The sequence below is a fragment of the Salvelinus alpinus genome, chromosome 27 (assembly GCF_045679555.1).
Source record: "Salvelinus alpinus chromosome 27, SLU_Salpinus.1, whole genome shotgun sequence".
In the NCBI taxonomy this organism is placed as follows: domain Eukaryota; kingdom Metazoa; phylum Chordata; class Actinopteri; order Salmoniformes; family Salmonidae; genus Salvelinus; species Salvelinus alpinus.
This window is the reverse complement of record NC_092112.1, coordinates 46,680,019-46,702,256: the sequence shown is the minus strand read 5'-3', so window position 1 is coordinate 46,702,256 and position 22,238 is coordinate 46,680,019. Positions and strand designations below refer to the sequence as shown.

Here is a 22,238-nt window from a genome sequence, read left to right as displayed (position 1 = left end):
TGACGTAACACTTGTTTAACACTTTTTTGGTTACTACATGATTCCATATGTATTATTTCATCGTTTTGATGTCTTCACTATTATTCTACAATGTAGAAAATAGTAAAAATAAAGAAAAACCTTGAATGAGTAGGTGTGTCCAAACTTTTGACTGGTACTGCATATATATTTTTTATATTCTAACGGTTATTGACTGGCCAACTACAGTCATCCAAAATTCAATGACAGTCACAGCCCTAATAGTGACCAGTGTGAAAAACATTCAATCAGATGTGTCTCTGTTCTGTGACATCATAATTAGCGATGCACCGATATTACATTTTTGGCCGATAACGATATCCGATACTTTCCTTGCCAAAAAAACCCCGATACCGATAATCGATATTAAACATTTTAGCGGCCTTTTAAGCATTCTATTACAGTTAAATAGTTAACACACACACATGGACGCAGCGGTCTAAGGCACTGCATCTGCAAGAGGCGTCACTAAAGTCCGTGATTGGGAGTCCCATAGGGCGGAGCGCAATTGGCCCAGCGTCGTCCGTGTTAGGCCGGGGTAGGCCTTCATTGTAAATAAGAATTTGTTCTTAACTGTCTTTTCTAGTTAAATAAAGGTTATACACACACACACACACACACACACACACACACACACACACACACACACACACACACACACACACACACACACACACACACACACACACACACACACACACACACACACACACACACACACACACACACACACACACACACACACACCACACTGACCAAAAAGTTATTTGGTTGGCAATTACGTCCCCATTACCAGTAAAACATAATCAAAACCTATTTCTTTAATTTACTTGTGCTGTTTCGTTGTTCATTTGTTCAGTCGTTTCATTCTCAAACAGGATTTCTATGGAGCACCGTTTGGGTCTTTGCTTGTCAAAAAATATTATATTTAACACTATTTGACGTGTCAAATAAGCTTGTTGACCAATCAGGATCTGAATATGACTGCACGTCACAAAATAATTTAACGCGCTCCTACATTTTATATGTAGTTATTACACATTGATTACACTATCACTTGTATTTCATATGTCACAACGATTCATCGATATGTATGCTATGATGCTGGTAAAGTTGTCTCGCACACCTACAGTGCTGGTCATTAAAAAAAGCTAGCTAGCTCATGGATGCAAACAATGTTCTTCCCCAAAAACAAAGCAAAACGACATAATCTGTTTCAGTAGCGATAGTTAGCTAGCTAACTATATAGCTAGGTGTCATCATCTAAAATAACCCTAATTTATAAGACAGTTCTTATTTAATTAATGGTGGTCGGACCCATCTCTGTGAAGCTAGCCACAATAAGGATTAGCCACAATAGTGGACTTTGCAGTTAGCCTTCAAAATAAAAGTATCGCATAATTCTACTATTTGTATTCATTTGCATCACTGTCAATGACATACTTTTATTTGGAAGGCAAACGGCAAATTCCACTATTGTGCCTAATCCTTATTGTGGCTAGCTTCACAACACATAACCCGGTACGGTCGAGCCTCACTCTTTAGATGAAGCTAGCTGGCGGTTTACAATGTTAGCTTTGGGCAACAGGGTTAAGTTGCTGGCTAGATATTTATTTCCATGAACTGAAGTTCAATTTCAATAGGCGAACAACAAGTGGCAATCTAGCTAATACTTACTCACAAGGATTCCTAAATCATTGCTAAGAATAATGAAAATGACTGCAGTTTTTACTGGTCATTGTTTTCAGGCTGGTTGTATTGGTGCTAGCTAGGTACCAAGCTAAAGCTAGCTACCCCAGAAGTTGCGGTCGAACAAATGATGCTTTATTTATCCGTATTCATTGACCTGGCCAAGGCTTTTGACTCTGTCAATCACTACATCCTCATCGGCAGACTCAACAGCCTTGGTTTCTCTAATGATTGCCTCGCCTGGTTCACCAACTACTTCTCTGATCGAGTTCAGTGTGTCAAATCGGAGGGTCTGTTGTACGGGCCTCTGGCAGTCTCTATGGGGGTGCCACAGGGTTCAATTCTTGGACCGACTCTCTTCTCTGTATACATCAATGATGTCACTCTTGCTGCTGGTAATTCTCTGATCCATCTCTACGCAGACGACACTATTCTGTATACTTCTGGCCCTTCTTTTGACACTGTGTTAACAACCCTCCAGGCGAGCTTCAATGCCATACAACTCTCCTTCCGTGGCCTCCATTTGCTCTTAAATACAAGTAAAACTAAATGCATGCTCTTCAACTGATCGCTGCCTGCACCTGCCCGCCTGTCCAACATCACTACTCTGGACGGCTCTGACTTAGAATATGTGGACTACTACAAATACCTAGGTGTCTGGTTAGACTGTAAACTCTCCTTCCAGACTCACATCAAACATCTCCAATCCAAAGTTAAATCTAGAATTGGCTTCCTATTCCGCAACAAAGCATCCTTCACTCATGCTGCCAAACATACCCTTGTAAAACTGACCATCCTACCAATCCTCGACTTCGGTGATGTCATTTACAAAATAGCCTCCAAAACCCTACTCAATAAATTGGATGCAGTCTATCACAGTGCCATCCGTTTTGTCACCAAAGCCCCATATACTACCCACCACTGCGACCTGTACACTCTCGTTGGCTGGCCCTCGCTTCATACTCGTCGCCAAACACACTGGCTCCAGGTAATCTACAAGACCCTGCTAGGTAAAGTCCCCCTTATCTCAGCTCGCTGGTCACCATAGCAGCACCTACCTGTAGCACGCACTCCAGCAGGTATATCTCTCTGGTCACCCCCAAAACCAATTCTTCCTTTGGCCTCTCCTTCCAGTTCTCTGCTGCCAATGACTGGAACGAACTACAAAAATCTCTGAAACTGGAAACACTTATCTCCCTCACTAGCTTTAAGCACCAGCTGTCAGAGCAGCTCATAGATTACTGCACCTGTACATAGCCCATCTATAATTTAGCCCAACCAACTACCTCTATACCTACTGTATTTATTTATTTATTTTGCTCCTTTGCACCCCATTATTTCTATCTCTACTTTTTCTATCTCTACTATCTCTACTCTACTTTTTTTTTTAACTTGCTATATTGTATTTACTTCGCCACCATGGCCTTTTTATATTTTAATTTATTTATATATTTTGTTTGCCTTCACCTCCCTTATCTCACCTCACTTGCTCATATTGTATATAGACTTATTTTTCACTGTATTATTGACTGTATGTTTGTTTTACTCCATGTGTAACTATGTGTTGTTGTATGTGTCGAACTGCTTTGCTTTATCTTGGCCAGGTCCCAATTGTAAATGAGAACGTGTTCTCAATTTGTTGACCTGGTTAAATAAAGGTGAAATAAAATAAATAAATAAAAATTACCAACAAGGTATTGTAAACACATCGTTCATGGCCGGTGTTTGCTCGTTTGCTGACTTTTTTGTAGAGCTTTGACAGTGCTACTGTATCTTTTTTGACATGCAAAGACCCACACGGCGTTCCATAGTATGTATGTCATGAAGCTACTGTAATAGCAGTGACTCTACTACCGTGTGACTCAGGTAGGGCAACATCGGAAAAATAGCGCACTTGGTAGTGTTAACCGGTGCTCAACCAGTCGGTAAAAGCCAACATCACCCACGACAGAGAACCATTGATTGTCAAGGGCAATGAATTCCATTATCTTGGCTTTAATGGATTTCGCCTTTGAGTTGTCTCACTGAAATTTTGTTACTCTTTCAAATGACTGCTCGACTTGTTGACTGCTCGATCCACACAGCAGACATTGTGTGCTAGGTTATGAATGCTGTGTTGCACGTGTAGCGCAACATTTTACGTGGCGTCATTACGTCATATAGGTATGCACGGTAGCTTTGACATCGTTTTTGCACATCGGGCGTTAAACTCGACATCAGCCGATACCGATGTTGGCATTTTTTGCTAATATTGTCCGATTCCGATATGTTCACCGATATATCGTGCATCCCTAATCATAATGACATTATTGGTGATAAAACATACATTAAAAGACCACATGCCCCAGTCTCAGGCATCCGTGAAAAGGGAGGATGTGTGAAAGGCTGTGGCTTGCAGTCACCTATGGAGGAGGTGTCACACCAGTGTCTCTCTCTGTGTGTGTGTGTGTGTGTGTGTGTGTGTGTGTGTGTGTGTGTGTGTGTGTGTGTGTGTGTGTGTGTGTGTGTGTGTGTGTGTGTGTGTGTCTTGCAGGCAGGAGAAAGACATCAAAGAGCACTGCTAGACATCTGCCTCCAAAGTACCACATCTGGTAAAATCGCCTGGCTGGAGTCCCAGGTCTCCCACCCTGAGTCAGAAGACACTTTCATCAATTACACACACACCCCACACACAGAAACACACACACACCTCTGTCTCTATCTTCAGTGCTAGGCCCTTTCACACTCCATTCACATATACTGAGCCAGACGAGACCAAATTAACACGTTGATTTTCAAACGACAAACCATTCACACTGGGAAAAGACCAAAACACATTTGCTCTACTGATCAATCAGATCCAATGACCCACACACGTCAAGATGGCTGTGTCACCCTGGCCCCTCACAAAAAACACGAGGCAAAGGTGATTATGTAAATGACCGTGACCTTTTCCATATCTTAATTGCAGGATTTGCCATGCACTTTAGGTAGATGTGGATTGGTATAGGCCTATGTGGACTAGGATTGCTAGACATCAAAGTGATATTGTAGTCAAAACGGTGCCAATTATTATTCCAACGTGCTTGAAGGTCCGCACTGATATCGGACTAACAAGAAAAACGTACAATTAAATATTTTCAGTCCTGAAATGTGACAATCTGATTTGAGAAATGCAATTTTCAACAATGTTTCTCATCATAACCTTCCCAAAGTAACATCCCATTACAGTAGCACAGCAACAAGTGTTTCGGGCAGTATGATTATTATACAGCGGTGCTCAACTCGTCTAAAACTTAATGAACTCTTACGAAAAAAAGACTGCAGTTAGAGTGCAGTATAACTGCAGTACAGTGCCGTATAACTGCAGTTATAAACTGGGTGGTTTGAGCCCTGAATTCGGATTGGTTAAAAGCCATGGTATATGAGACCGTATACCACAGGTATGACAAAACATTTATTTTTACTGCTCTAATTACGTTGGTAACCAGCTTATAATAGCAATAAGGCTCCTCGGGGGTTTGTGATACATGGCCAATATACCACTGCTAAGGGATGTGTCCAGGCACTCCGCGTTGCGTAGTGGATAAGAACAGCGCTTAGCCTTCATATATTGGCCATATACCGCACCTCCTCTTGCCTTATTGCTTAATTAGGGTGCAGTATACGTGCAGTATGCTGCAAATATTGGGTCCAAAATAATACTGTTTTTACTGAAGTTATTTTGCAGTGGTATAACTGTAGTACACTGCAGTTATTCTGCAATTACTGCGTCCAAAATACTACAGTCCACTGCAGTTACTGCACTTTTACTGCAGTTTCAAAACCGCAATATTTGTTTTCTAAGGGAACTGTTACAATGGTGTAACAATGACAGTGAAGTTAAATCAACGAATTGTAACGAAGCTTGATCTGCAAAGATGTAACTAACCACTGATATCTTCGCAGCTCACGTGGACTTGAATAATAGCACACAAACAGTTACTTTTTCACATCGAGAGCAACATACCATTTTCATCGGATTCCAAGTTTCATTCAAATCCGATCACCTCAAATACAGAAGAGCTCCCCGTGAACAGGTTGAAGAAGGGAAATACCCGAATCCGAAACCCACACGTTGGGCATGGAGGATGGAAAGTAAACGTTGAGCTTGGCGCTTTGAGAAATAGAACCGCTTCCCTTGCGTTGTTGTTTTGGGACGTGATTAAAGCCTACATGCATTAACCAGCATCAACCACTGAATGGGCAATGACTGTCCCCCTTTGAGGGCCACAGTTGAAAAGCTTTTCTCAGTTGGTTGTTACCTTCCTGTCTCCCCTCCCCCAAACCAAACTGCCCCCAAACTTACCAGCATCCCCATCACGTCTGTCCAGAGTTTGGAAAAACTGTCAGACACCGCGCCGCCCGCCTCGGGTTCTACGAAGGCGGCTGCCTGGTCGCCTTGGCCCTCCATAATGTCTATGGTTATGAAGTATTTCCTTTCGCGCACTTTTTAATCCGTGACCATACGCAATTGGTTGGCTACAAAAACGGTGGCGACCCGTAGTGGGTGACAGACACCTCTGCTTGAGAAAGTTGTCCCTGTCTCAGCCTTGAAATCATTCAGTATTCCTTGGAAGAAAAAATGACTGCAGGATTGAACGCTCTTCAAATACCTCCAGACCTGCTTGTGAAGTGAAACAAGTGCCCTAAAACTCCTGGGCTAGTTGAATATGTTCCCTTTATGCGAATGCATGCACTACATATTGCAATAGCACTTAAACAGCTCAGTCAACACAACAGAAGCCTGGTTTCCATTGCATGGATTCCATATGAAAAGTTCACAGGTTGAGCTTCCCGCAGCACGGTGCCCGTGCACTGAAAATATCCACCTAGTTGTCTTCTTTCACTATATCAGGAGAGAACGAAGTCAAAACGAATTAAAAACTCAATCGCGAATTACAGAGACATATTTCCATTAACAACAAAGTAAGAGAAAACGCTCGAAGTCCTTTCCTTGTCCGTAATTATCCACGCTCCTTCCTCCAACAGTGATCTCCAGCAATAGTTCGTTCTAGTTCACCCGACGGCTGCAGCAGCTCACTCCTCCCAGCAAAAACATTTCGACAACAGAAAGTCCTCTGGTGTCAGTCTTCTCTGCTCTAACCAAAGGAAATCTGAAATCAATGTAGTATATTTCTCAAACTTCTCAAAGCCATTCTTTAGTAAATGTGGTGGGAAGTTGCCAGATGGACGTACACTGAGTGTACAAAACATTAGGAACACCTGCTCTTTCCACGATTATTGACCAAGGATGGGTCAAATTTGGCCCGCGGAGTAATTTCATCAAAAATACACAACTAAAAACTACTGTTGAGAGTTAGAATAATAGAATACACGAGGTGCAAATTCGAAATCTGGTTGTACATCAGCAGTCACTTAACTCAATATTAGGAAGGTGTTCCTAATGTTTTGTACACTCAGTTTATAAAACCTTTATTAGGCTACTAAGCACTTGTCCTGTTGCTTTTCCACCATTCTCCACACAATTTTATCAAAACTAAATATTTTTAAGACGGGTGATGTACATCATGCCCTATTAGCAAACAAGGAAAACTTCACAGAGCCCAGAAAAAAGTATATAAAATAAAATAGACTACACATTGAATTGCTGCCATGTGTGTAATTTATGGGTCCCACTGTACCACAGCAATAACAGTGGAAAAACTACAAACCTGTCCACTACATTATAATATTTATGTAACTACATGTCATTATAAAACACTTGTGCGAGCCGGAACGGCTTACAGGGTAGGAGCCTATCTCCCGTTTCTATAGCATGAGGCAGCTTGATGTACAAGTACACCAACTGGAAAAGACGCTAGTCTATCGCAAGGCCTTTACCTCCTTAACGCTGATTGCCAAGTGGAGACGCATCAGGTCCCATTTTTACAGTCTTTGGTATGACTCGACCAACTCACAACCTTCCAATCTCAGGGCGAACGCTCTAACCACAAGGACACTGAATTGGTCCACTGTTTTATATAGGTTAGTGTAATTAGTGTAATGATGAAAAGAAAATCTGTAGAATGTTTATCCACTTATTTACAGTAGTTATCCCGATGGGTAAAAACTACCAGGCTTCATAGAGTTATAAATAAAACCAAATGATGCCGCATACAATGATCAATTCTACAAGAACATTATCTTGCAAATTGCATACATCTCTGGATTCTACATTGTGTTGAATGGATGATTAGGTGTTTGTTTTTGCTCTAGCAGGCAACTACTGTAGCCAGGCCTACTGAATAAGTCGTGACTGTGTCTCAGCGTGTCTCCGTGCTGCCAGAAGCACGCGTCTCTGAGAGAGCAGCGTGTCTGGTGAACAGCAACAGCTGCCCTGGTCTTGTGACAGATTCCAGAATAGAGAGAGAGAGAGAAAGAGAGAGAGAAAAGAGGGTGAGGGTCAGGGAGTAAAGAGACAATACAACCTAAAACCCCTGGCCTACCGTGTGTAAAACACTAACATAACCACCAGTCATAACTTCTCCACAATGTGGAACGGACAATGACACATTCGATCTGCACCTGGGCTACTTAACTCCACACGTTATGTAGTGAAATGTGATCAGAGGCTCTTTGAGGATTACAGGGGTGGTGTGTTATATTCCTGTAGGTGATGGCCACTCCTCCATTCTTCCATTCCCCTGTTCTCTCCATCACACATACTAATTGGCCTAATCTGCACAAACCACAGAGGCGAGGCTATGGACGGAGAATGTATTTCACGGGCCTGTGACGAGCAGCAGCTTCTCAACGGTATCCTGCTTACAGTCTAAACACATAAAACACAGGCAGCACAACCTCGGCTTTGTTCGCCTCCACTCAGGGGCATTCACCACTGACCCAGCCCTTACCCCCCCTGGCTGGGCACTGGCCCTGGGCTAGCCTGCCGGAGGGGAGCTCTGAAATGGTGGGACTGGGAGGATTTGGGATGGTGAGTATGTGTGTGTGCACATGCATATGTGCCTATTTCCCTCACATTATTTTCCTACAACATCAGGTAATGTTGGAGGACCCATGATTATGTCTCTAGAAACACCACAACCGGCCTTCAACTGCTGAGGCGTTGTGTCACTACTGGCAACCCCTCTCACTTCCTTGTTCCATCCTACCCTTCCCCCACTACAGGATAGGTTAGGACAGGTCACAGGATACGCCCCTCACTGTGCCCCACCTGTAAGGGCTCAAACAGAGGGGTCAGCTTGCTAATGAGGTGAAAAGAGACAGTCTGTTGACTCAGAGCACACAGCCCCTGTTAATGCACAACAGTGTGTGTGTGTGTGTGTGTGTGTGTGTGTGTGTGTGTGTGTGTGTGTGTGTGTGTGTGTGTGTGTGTGTGTGTGTGTGTGTGTGTGTGTGTGTGTGTGTGTGTGTGTGTGTGTGTGTGTGTGTGTGTGTGTGTGTGTGTGTGTGCACCTGGCTGTGTAATCTCGTTCCTTTTCCATCACCTCCAGATAGTAGGTGTCATGTTGCCAGATAAAACCCTCTGTTGAGGCAGTCAATACTGCACTTACTGCTTCCTTCACCAAGGCCGATCTCCACTGAACGTATACAGCAGCGATAGGCAACTGTCAACTTTAGGAACTCAGTCGGGGTCTCAATTTACTGTTGAGAGTTAGAATAGTAGAATACACAAGGTGCAATTTCGAAATTTGGTTGTGCATCATCAGTTTTTCCCTTGATATGTCAGTCACTGACGGGCACTCAATTAGTCCATATAGCAAACATTTTGTAGATTGGTAAATTAGTCTAACGGACAGCTATATAAACTTGTAGTAATCAAGGTTGAATTACCGATTGGTGGGCCCCCATTGATTTTGTTTGTCACTCTCACTCTGATATATAAAAAAACAGCTAATGTGTAGAATTGCAGCAAACTTGCTTTAAAATTGCAACATTTTGGCAGAAATTTGTGGAATTGCAGGAAATTCACTTTTAAACAGAGGGGGAGACCAACAACATTTTGCTTTGGGCCCCCAAAAGGCTAGGGCCGGCTCTGATTGCATTAGTGGGTATGGATGTGGGTACATAAAAGACAAGCTCGTAATCTGCCCCACTTCAGAGTGAGAATGGAGAGGAGCAGGGAAGAGAAGTGTGTCCCTGGATAACAATAGAGCCCTGTGGCCCTGACAGACGGACAGACATTACACATGACGTGATGACCCACATCCACACACAACTCATAACCAACCCTCCGACTAACATGTTTGGGTCTTTTCGGCAACTTATAATAACATATCATCTATGTCACTCCTCTAGTCATCAACTCTGTGATAAAGACAACAGTCCTAAGGGGGAGCAGAGAGGAGATATGGTACATAAGAGGAGAAAGAGGGAGTGGAGGAAGATAAAGTGAGGCAGAGGAGTGCTGGACCTCCCCAGTTAGTGAAAGTGACCCATGGAGGTCAGTGACCCTTGGCCTGAAAATAGCCCCCAGGGGTCATTACCCTGCCTGGCAGGACTGATAAACAATCTGGTGGAGGGACAGACCCAACCAGACACACAGGAATACCTCTGTTTTATTACTGCACCACAGGGTGCTAGGACCACAGAGATAAATGGTAGTACCATGGTCGTACCATATAGGGACTGCTACTAGTTATGTACCTCTATGCTATGGGAACTACTACCGTGTAACAACAAAATATCTGTGGCATAGTATATTTAAAATGTGTTAAGTGAACTTTTTTCATTACTTTTTATGTTTCATTGCAAAGAAAATTAATGTGAAACCCGATTTGGCACCAGGGTGATATGCAACAAAAAGTAAGTTTGTTATAATCATATTTCTTTATATGTCTCTGGTTTCCTTGTTAGATAAATAAAAATATAGATTTAATTAGATGTATATTTTAGGGCAGTCTTTCTCCCAGTCATCCCTGTGTTGTAGCTATTCTAATAAAGCCCTGTGTTTCTCATTTCCTAATTCATTCACATGATAATTGTGGACCATGGTTCTCCAGCCTGGTCTCATACATATGTAACATTTTAAATGTAAATACGGGACACTCAAATTAAAGGGAAAGGGAAGGGGGATACTTAGTAGGTTGCAGAACTGAATGCATTCAACTGAAATGTGTCTTCAGAATTTAACCCAACCCCATCTGAATCATATTAGAATGTTATGTTACGTTTGGTATGGTTACATAAGACAGAAGGTTTCTTAAGACAAAGCAAATGTCTAGCAACCTTAAGGTTGTGTGTTCAAATCTCATCACGGACAACATTAATATTTCAACTACTTACTACTTTTTAGCTACTTTGCAATTACTTAGCATGTTAACTAACCATTCCCCTAACCCTTTAACCTAACTCCTAACCTTAACCCTAACCTTCATCCGTTACCCCTAACCTCTAACCCCAATCCTAGCTAATGTCAGCGTTAGCCACCTAGCTAACGTTAGCTACAACAAATTGGAATTTGTAACATATCATACCTTTTTCGCAAATTTGTAACATATTTTCCAAATTCCAATTCGTAGCATATCATATGAAATGGATGATGGACATCCACAAATGAATACATACCATACTAAAAGTAACATATCATACTAATCGGAGTGTCCCGGATTTACGTTTACTATGGTACTATGAGTCCAGGTTGGGTTCTCTGTTATTATACCACGAATACTAGTTTCTGATTGTCTTGAAGGGCATTCTAGAGTGTACATTATTTTCCTATAACGCACAGTATATCAGATTTCAATGGCTATAGTTCTTAAATGTTCCATGTTTGAGCTGCTTTTGAAAGCAAAAGTCGAATTGATAACATTATTGGCATTGTTGAATTCGATTTTCATAATAGCCTCGACTGTTGGTTTGTTTAGTTAAACTAGCAAGTCTGTTTGTTTGGTACATAAGGCAATTACTGAAGCTATCTAGTAAACTTGCTAGCTACTTCAGTGGATGTTGAACACATTTCTACCTGCAAATGAACACATTTTTAGCGGCAAATACGTTAAAGTATAACCATGGTATAAAAGGGATAATCCACTTGGGGTTCTCCGCAAAATAATATGGTCCAGTTGCCAGGACCACGAATACAAATTCCATCTAGACACTGTTGCCATAGAGCACGCAAAAAACTATACATACCTCGGCCTAAACATCAGCGCCACAGGTAACTTCATCAAAGCTGTGAACGATCTGAGAGACAAGGCAAGAAGGGTCATCTATGCTATCAAAAGGAACATAAAATTCAGCATACCAATTAGGATCTGTCTAAAAATAATTGAGTCAGTTATATAACCCATTGCCCTTTATGGTTGTGAGGTCTGGGGTTCACTCACCACCAAGCATTCACTAAATGGGACAAACACCAAATTGAGACTCTGCATGCAGAATTCTGCAAAAAATATAATCCGCGTACAACGTAAAACACCAAATAATCCATGCAGAGCAGAATTAGGCCGCTGCCCGCTAATTATCAAAATCCAGAGAAGAGTCATTCAATTCTACAATGACCTAAAAGAAAGAGATTCTCAAACCTTCCATAACGAAGCCATCACCTACAGAGAAATAAACCTGGAGAAGAGCCCCCTAAGTGGCAGAATACCTGACCACTGTGACTGACCCAAAATGAAGGAAATCTTTGACTATGTACAGACTTAGTGAGCATAGCCTTGCTATTGAGAAAGGCCGCCAAAGGCAGACCTGCCTCTCAAGAGAAGACAGGCTATGTGCACACTGCCCCAAAAATTATATGGGAACTGAGCTGCACTTCCTAACCTCCTGCCAAATGTTTGACAATATTACTTCCCTCAGATTACACAGACCCACAAAGAATTCGAAAACAAATCCAATTTTGATAAACTCCCATATCTACTGGGTGAAATACCACAGCAGCAAGATGTGTGACCTGCCACACGAAAAGGCCAACCAGTGAAGAACAAACACCAATGTAAATACAACCTATATGTATGTTTATTTATTTCCCCTGTGTAAAGATGTGCACTGAGAGTCGGGAAGCCAGTTCAGGGAGTGAGTGTTTCAATAAACGGAACTTAATACAAAACAAGAACCTCGAACAACGCACAGACATGAAACAGAAACAATGGGGGAAGGAACCAAAGCGAGTGACATATATAGGGAAGGTAATCAGGGAAGTGATGGAGTCCAGGTGAGACCGATGGTGACAGGTGCGCGCCATAATGAGCAGCCTGGTGACCTAGAGGCCGGAGAGGGAGCACACGTGACACCCTCTATATACTGTAGACATAATATGACATTTGAAATGTCTTTATTGTTTTGGAGTCTAATGTTACATTTTTATTGTTTATTTCACTTTTGTTTATTATCTATTTCACTTGCTTTGGCAATGTAAACATATGTTTCCCATGCCAATAAAGCCCCTTAAATTGTAATTGTAATTGAGAGAGATAGAGAGAGAGAGAAAACGTGTGATAAGCAGCACAACACACATCGATCAGTATGAACACACTAAACACCGAACACAGCCTACATCATCTGAACAGGGAATGGTTATAGATGGTCGGGTTAGAGCTGCTTAACTCTGGATAGGAATGCAATGTGATCCCTTACACACGCTAAAATGGTTTCAGAATGCCACAGTTTGATGGAGACATTTTTGATGATAACCCAATTGCATTCTTTGCTCAGACTGAGACGGGATGAGGATGAAATAGCTTGTTTGGGTTGAACGCCGAGGGCATGTAGCGACAAAACAGCATGTAGGAAAACTGACACTATTGTTAACTGAGGAGAGAAGCTTTACGTAGCGCGTCCTTTGTCTGCACTACCACCGATATGATCGAAGGTGTGTGTACGAGAGAGTGTGCCTGAGCATAAATCCATGTTCAAACATACACTTCTGACTTGCATATCACAATTAGTCATCCATGCAATCACGGCTGTAAGGGGATGTCAAGCCATTCATGTTTTGTCTCCTCTAAACCAGTTATACAGAACCAATTCATATTTCTGCTAAGCCTCCCAGATTCTCCATGCAATTTGAGTCCCCAGTGTCATGTGTTATGTGTGTGTGTGTACATACTGTATATGTTACTGGAAATGCTGGGATTCCAATCTGTTTTATAAGGTAAGACCGACGGGGGAGATTATGTTTCCGACTAAAGCGAGCTCCCAAATGTACAGACTGCACTGTGTGAAAAGCCCTTACGAAGGGTGTGTTTGTGTTTGAGAGAGAGAGGAGGATAGCTAGAGAAAGAAAGAGAGAAAGAGCGAGAGCGCACGAGAGAGAGAGAGAGAGAGGAGAACCCGCATGCAGATTGCTGAGAGTGGATCACACAGTGTCTGGGCAAGTGAGGAAGTTGGCAGCTGCGTTGGCATGACTTTGGCAGTGCCAGGCACAACCAGGGGGTAAGGGACAGACAGTTAAGGCCCAGCGTGCAATTGTTAATTAGAATGACCAGTTAGTCTTTCCACTGTAGAACTGTGTGAACCAGAATACTCTGGTTCCTCAAGCCAGTACAGACTAGACTGTGCATATCAATCACCTCTCTCTCATGCACACGTTTGTACACACGTATGCACGCACACACGTATGCATTATACTATGCACACGTGCGTGCGTGCACACACACACACACACACACACACACACACACACACACACACACACACACACACACACACACACACACACACACACACACACACACACACACACAGCGTTGGGCCAGTAACTGCAAGGTTGATGGATCAAATCCCTGAGCTGACAAGGTCAAAATATGTCGTTCTGCCCCTGAGCAAGGCAGTTAACCCACTGTTCCCCCGGGCGCCGAAGACGTGGATGTCGATCAAGGCAGCCCCCCGCACCTCTCTGATTCAGAGGGGTTGGGTTAAATGTGGAAGACACACTTCTGTTGGACAACTGACTAGGTATTCCCCTTTCCCCCACAGAGTTGATCAGAGTTTAGTGCTATGAAACCAGAGCTGTCTGTGACAGACAGCAGCAGTGACACACAGCACCATAGAGCAGGTGCCCATGGTGGTGGTGGCATTACCCCAGGGAAGACTGGCACTCTACTCACTAACCTGTTCTACAACACACTACACTGCACATGACCCATATTGACCTATACCACAGACTGCTCTAACTGAGGTTAGAGAAACATACTATGTGAAGCCTGTGGTATTGACTAGGAGAGAAAGGAAGGGTTGTTTTTTGTCATCTCAAAATGACAAAAATGTCGGTAGCATTTGAGCCAAAACATGTGTTATTCGTTTGTTTCCCATTGGGACATCAAGTAATGTCTCCCTCCCAAGTCCCCTCCTGTCTGTCTGACTGTCTCCTTCTCTTTATGCCTTTCCTCTCTCATTAGGGTAGCAGGGCTAAGTAGCACCCCCTGCTGTTGGCCCTTATATGCCACCGGGCACAAACTACAGCTCTATCCCTATCTCCTCCCAGCACATACCTGTACTGTATCCTGCTGTATGTACCTCAACCAAGATCCTCTGTTTGGGTAAAGACAGGTTACCTCCTAGGGTTAATGGTAATGTGTGCCACATACCACTACATTAATGTGTATAATTATCGCCTGCAGTTTCATCCACGGTGAGTTTTACTGTCCCTGGGCTTGTTTTACGGGACTCACAATTCTCAAACATACACGTGTGTATGTGTGTGTCTGTATGGTGTGTGTGTGTGTGTGTGTGTACCTGTGTGTTTTAATAGGTTGCTGTACCGTACAGTTAGGGGGGTTGGCCAGACAGCAGCCAGTGGGGCATGGTAAATGTTTGTTTTATAGGTCTTTCTCTGGTCTGTGTCATATTAGCAACCACTCTCACCTGGTCTCCTGATGGCTAGCCTACACTGGGGCACTTTCCAGGATAGCTCTCACCGAAAAGGAAACTTAAAAATGACCTTCATCATCGCACACGATCATTTTCATTTAAAAGCCATTCATCCTGTAAGTCAACAGCTCAGTCAAATGTCTGTATAAAAGTACCATTGTTTATTAGTTTATAATATTTCACTTCAGGTGCCTTGGGTGAAGAGAAACTCCAAATTTGACCTATAGCACAGCCTCTATCTCTCAGGGCCTGTGCACTCTCTAATCCTTCCCCGAGGAAACGTTGACAGGCTGACTTGTGTTCCCATGTGAAGTAGAGAGAGCAAGACTAAAGAGGAATGCATCTGGAAACAATGACAGTGGTGAGGAGCGAATAGGCCTTGGCTTACACAGAATGGGAAGAGATGCCCTGTTCGCTCATCTCTAGAGCTTTACAGACACACACACACTGTATGTAGATGCACGTATGCAAGCAAGCAAATGCAAGAAAGTACACACACACACAGCAATTCTGTCAATAAATAGCATTACAAATCATTGTTAAGAACTTTACTGTATATGAAATGGGTTTCACACAATCCCCAGCACTCATAAACGTTTACTGTTCCAATCTGCCTGTGTGTGACAGGTCCTATGTAGATGTATTCTCCGAGAAACAGCAGCAGCAGCAGACTGCCAACATGGTTAATGTTTGGTTATACAGGGCATTCAGAAAGTATTCAGCCCCCTTGACATTTCCCACATTTTGTAACGTTACAGGCTTATTCTAAAATTGATTGAATAGTTTTTTTTCTCCTCATCAATCTACACACAATACCCCATAATGACAAAGCAAAAATAGGTTTTTAGAATTTTTTCCAATTTTATAAAAAATGTAAACCGAAATACCACATTTACAGACACGTCTTCTTGAGTATGACACTACAAGCTTGGCACACCTGTACTTGGGGAGTTTCTCCCATTCTTCTCTGCAGATCCTCTCAAGCTCTGTCAGGTTGAATGGGGAGCGTTGCTGCAAAGCTATTTTCAGGTCTCTCCAGAGATGTTCAATCGGGTTCAAGTCCAGCTCTGGCTGGGCCACTCAAGGACACTCCTGCGTTGTCTTGGCTGCTGAAAAATATCCACACAGCATGATGCTGCCACCACCATGCTTCACCGTCGTGATGTGCCAGGTTTCCTCCAGACGTGACACTTGGCATTCAGGAGTGGCTTCCGTCTGGCCACTCTACTATATAAGGGCCTGATTGGTGGAGTGCTGCAGAGATGGTTGTCCTTCTGGAAGGTTCTCTCATCTCAACAGAGGAACTCTGGAGCACTGTCAGAGTGACCACCGGATTCTTGGAGACCTCCCTTACCAAGGCCCTTTTCACAGATTGTTCAATTTGGCCAGGCGTCCAGCTCTAAGAAGAGTCTTGGTGCAGACATGCTTTGGTACTCTTCCCCAGATTTGTGCCTCGACATAATCCTGTCTCTGAGCTCTGCGGAAAATTCATTCGACCTCATGGCTTGGTTTTTGCTCTGACATTCACTGTCAAATGTGTGACCTTATAAAGACAGGCGTGTACCTTTCCAAATCATGTCCAATCAATTTAATTTACCACAGGTGTACTCCAACCAAGTTGTAGAAACATCTTAAGGATGATCAATGGAAACAGGATGCACCTGAGCTCAATTTCAAGTCTCATAGCAAAGGGTCTGAATGCTTATGTAAATAAGGTATTTCTGTTTTTCATTTTTAATACATTTTCAAACGTTTCTAAAAACCTGTTTTCACTTTCTCATTATGGAGTATTGTGTGTAGATTGATAAAAAAAATGTAATCAATTTTAGAATAAGGCTGTAAAAGAACAAAATGTAGAAAAAGTCAAGGAGTTCGAACACTTTCCAAATGCACTGTATCTCATTCTCACAGCGCTGACCGCCCCTGTGATCACGCCTAGCCAACCAAATGCTTCGAGCTCTCCATCTCTCGTCCTTCCATACAAACAGAGAAACACTCTGGTTGCTATAGTTAGTGTGTTTCTCTCTGTGTGTGTGTGTGTGTGTGTGTGTGTGTGTGTGTGTGTGTGTGTGCGTGCGTGTGCGTGCGTGCGTGCGTGCGCGTGTGTGCGCAGTACCCGTCCTAGTGACAGACTCACACACGCCATGCCAGAGGAGGAAGAAAGGAGGCGTCTCCATCTAAGTGTCTGTCTGCATGAAAACCCAAAGTCGACCACACAACACACAAACATTGTGCACACTCAGCTCAACAACCACTGACTACTTTCACCACTTTCACAGGATTTTCTCCCCGTCACAAGACCAATGGATCCTGCTTACAGAGTCACAATCTGAGCCCGGCAGTGGGCAGGCAGCATCTCAGCCGAAAACGAACTAGAAACAAAAGGAAATACTGTGGTAATAGTCTATAATGACTTCTACAGTTTTGCATGGAGACACAGAATCATAAGGCTTAGGCTGTGGGAGTCTGCCAGTCTGTCTGTGTTTGAGCAAAGTCCTTTGTCAGTCATATCAAACAGTGTGGTCTATCTACCTATCTCCAAGGTTATAGAGAGTGCTTGGTTATTTGCACTCTTGCTCTAATGGTCAACAGTTCCATGTCACAATGGTTAAGTCTGCCTCGGTCATGATGCATCTCTACTCCTCTCTAATTGGCTCAATCAGAGCCGATGAGGAGTGGGCGTGGGGGAGGGCAAAGGTCACCGTGGCAATGCCCTGATGCTTAGAATCTGCCATGACAACGGTTGCCCCTGACTGAACAGGGCTCAGTATGGGCCTTGTCTGATTTTGATTTTGTACAACCACACCAGACGCGATCAGGACACACAGGTTGAAATATCAAAACGAACTCTGAACCAACTATATTCATTTGGGGTCGAAAAGCATTAAACATTCATGGAAATGTAGCTAGCTAGCTTGCTGTTGCTAGCTAATTTGTCCTGGGATATAAACATTGGGTTGTTATTTTACCTGAAATGCACAAGGTCCTCTAATCCGACAATTAATCCACAGATAAAAGGGCAAACCGAGTTTGTTTCTAGTAATCTCTCCTCCTTCAGGATTCTTCTTCTTCTTTGGACTTTATATGGCGGTTGGCAACCAACTATAAGGCGCGTTACCACCACCGACTGGACTGAAGTGTGGACCTCAGTTCATCTGTCATTCACCCACGTGGATATGTGCTCCTAAAAACCAATGAGGAGACGGGAGAGGCGGGACTTGCAGCGCGCCAAGCATCACAAATAGAACCAAGTAGAACCGTGAACGTGCCGAGCAGTGCGGGTGCAATGATTGAATAACACGCACGTGTACATTTATTTTGCATTGCAACGCTCGTGCACGCGGCGCGAGCGGTGTGGTCAGCACGTAAGGATCACAGACGCCCAATTAAACACACAGCTCTCAGCTCTCAGCTCAACCCTGCTACAGTCTACAAACATCTCTCTCCTTCTGTCTGTATTTCCTCTTTTGCTCTCTCTACCTCAGCACCTGCCCCTTTCACCAGCCCAGTGGTTTTGGCTTATCAAACACTGAAGCAAACGCATGCCCGCACTCACTTAATGAGAGAGGAGGCCCCAGGACCAGGGGCTATGGCCGACCAAGACCCAGGTAATGAGCCCCCTCTCCCCCTTACAGCCGGGCAGCTGCCCCCCTAACCCTTCGGTCCTCTGGAGCCCTGCGATAATGACTAGGGCCAAATTCTCAGTCCATCAGATTCTCAGTCCAATATACTGTGTATTTGATTGAGTGAATATCAAATGAATTAAATGTTATTCATTGATGCGCTTCGGCAATTCTATTTGATTTGTTGTTGATGTCTATTTGTTTTGTATTTTTGATATTTTCTGGGGGCTTAAGAACATGTGAACCAGGCACCAGGCAAGAAACACTGTCTCCACCTGTCCACCTCCTGTGTGTCACATCCAGGTGACTGCCTGCCAAATACAGGGAGAGAGGGAGGCTGAGATGAACGGCTAGAGGGATGTAAAGGAGGAATGGATGAGAGGTTGGGAGAAGTTCTGTAGGTGAGGGATTGTGTATGAGGGAGGAATCTCTGGAGTGTTCTGTGTTGGCCTTTGGCACACACACACACACACACACACACACACACACACACACACACACACACACACACACACACACACACACACACACACACACACACACACACACACACACACACACACACACACACACACACACACACACACACACACACACACACACAGGAGGCTAGGATGAGCTGGAATCTGTCCCAATCTGTCCCAACTACATAAAACATACATGAAACATCCCTCCCTCCCTCCCTCCGCCTCATCCTTTCCAATATCGCTGAGCCCGAGATGAGGAGCTGAGACATAAGCCTTCTTCGAAAAGTATGCAGCCACATAGTCAAGTCTGTAGGATCGATAGAAGCAGCTGTTTCCAAGAAAGACTTGTAATTATCTCTATGGATAGGAGATAAGGAGATGAAAGAGGGATGTGGGGCCAGTGTTTGGAGTGCTTACAGCTTGGAGTTGAAGGAGGAGAGAGATTCAGGGATGGAGGAAATGTGGAGTGTGTTTGTGTGTGTTTAGGTTGGACGGGAGGCCCCCTCTCTGGCACTGAGCCCAAAGCCTGATGGGGGATGCGGAGCTGTACGGTCGGACTGGCGTAACCACGGAAACAGAAACAATAACATCTCCTCTGTCATGAACACTTGACATACTCTAAATGACCAAAAGTATGTGGACACCTGCTTGTTGAACATCTCATTCCAAAATCATGGGCATTAATATGGAGTTGGTCACCCCTTTGCTGCTATAACAGCCTCCACTCTCGGCGTTCCAATTCATCCCAAGGGTGTTAGATTGGGTTGAGGTCAGGACTCTATGCAGGTCAGTCAAGTTCTTCCACACTGATCTTGGCAAACCATTTCTGTATGGACCTCGCTTTGTGCATGGGGCCATTGTCTTGCTGAAACAGGAAAGGTCCTTCCCCAAACTGTTGCCACAAAGTTGGAAGCGCGGAATCGTCTAGAATGTCATTGTATGCTGTAGAGTTAAGATGAATCTTCACTGGAACTAAGGGGCCTAGCCAGAACCATTATTCCTCCTCCACCAAACTTTACAGTTGGCATTATGCATTGGGGCAGGTAGCGTTCTTCTGGCATCCGCCAAACCCAGATTTATCCGTTGGACTGCCAGATGGTGAAGCGTGATTCATCACTCCAGAGAACGTGTTTCCAATGCTCCAGAGTCCAATGGCGACGAGCTTTACACCTCTCCAGCAGACACTTGGCATTGCGCTTGGTGCTGACATTGCTTCCAGAGGCAGTTTGGAACTCGGTAGTGAGTGTTGCAACTGAGGACAGACGATTTTTCTGCGCTACATGCTTCAGCAATCGGCGGCCACGTTCTGTTTGCTTGTGTGGTTTACCACTTCGCGGCTGAGCCGTTGTTGCTCCTAGACATTTCACAATAACAGCACTTACAGTCGACCGGGGCAGCTCTAGCGGGGCAGAAATCTGACAAACTGATTGTTGGAATCCTTTGACGATTCCCTGTTGAAAGTCACTGAGCTCTTCAGTAAGGCCATTCTACTGCCAATGTTTGTCTATGGAAATTGCACGGCTGTGTGCTCGATTTTATACACCTGTCAGCAACGGTTGTGAGTGAAATCGCCAAATCCACTAATTTGAAGGGGTGTCCACATACTTTTAAATATATAGCGTATCTTTATCACGGGTGGAAAAAATCTCCATCTCAACAGATCATTCTAATGTCACTTGACCTGATAAAATACAATGTTAAGTGGCACAATCTGATGAATCATATATAAAAACAAAGAATATAAATATGAGTTTGTATTTTCGTAAATGGGCCAGACTACGCTTGCACTTATCCCTGACTTTCTCCCTGCGCACGATGCATGATCTGACTATCAAAGCCCAGTGATGCGGCTTGCAGTGCAACTGCACAAACCAGCCTCTCTTAACAGACAATCAAATCGTCTCAGACCGATGAAGTCGAGCACAAATCCATCCAGGTTCCAGCGCTGCCCAGAAGCACCCGGATCTTTAGGGCAGATTGAATGACATGAGAGAGAGAGAGGGATAGAGAGAGAAAGAGAAAGAGAGAGTGAAAGAGAGAGAGAGAGAGAGTTTCCCAGCCCTCACGTTTAAAGCCAGAACGCTGTTCTCGCTCTCCTTACCAACCATTCCCAAATTTCCTGTTCAGCTCACCTCTTCAGAAGAACACTGTGACAACCCATTTGGGGCAGGTCCAACCTCCTCACTTCACTTCAGTACTTTACGCAACAACCATCTGACCAACAGCTTGGGGGAAATATTGTGTCGATCTTCCAGTAAAAAACTTGAGTCTGGAGTTTGTTATTCTAAGTCAATGGGGTAAAACACTAGTGGGAGGACTGACCTGATTGACCAGTCACATGGTTTACTGTATCTAAGACTGATGACAGGGATTGCTCAACTGTGTACAGTTTATATTGTAGTAATACATTTATCGGTAAAGTTACCCCACTCTTCTTTTAAACACATGGCTCATTAACAGCCATAGGGAGAGAGAACATTTGAGAGGGAGGAAGAGAAGGAGGGGAGGTGTGCGGAGTACAAGAGAAGCTTTCATGGAATCGAGGATCATAAATCAGTATAGGGTAGGATGGGGTGGGAAGGGGCCGTGCTGGAGCAACAGCGCACTCTGGGGCTGGGCATAGGAAGTACAAGAACCAGTCACA

General features: G+C 43.8%; 1 protein-coding gene across 6 annotated transcripts in view; it reads right to left on the bottom strand.

Annotated features, from left to right (window-relative positions):
- The window catches only part of LOC139556658 (SAM and SH3 domain-containing protein 1-like), a 337,727-nt gene that overhangs the window by 99,663 nt on the left and 215,826 nt on the right, over nt 1–22,238 (bottom strand). The window contains exon 1 of one of the 6 annotated variants that reach the window (XM_071370883.1): nt 6,035–6,759. The exons of 4 other annotated variants lie outside the window; for them this stretch is intronic. In XM_071370883.1, coding sequence (XP_071226984.1) covers nt 6,035–6,139 — 105 coding nt within the window. In that variant the 5' untranslated portion in view covers nt 6,140–6,759. Of the gene's footprint in view, nt 1–5,695; nt 5,939–6,034; nt 6,760–22,238 lie in introns of those variants that run through there. One more of the 6 variants, XM_071370885.1, reaches the window with a different exon arrangement.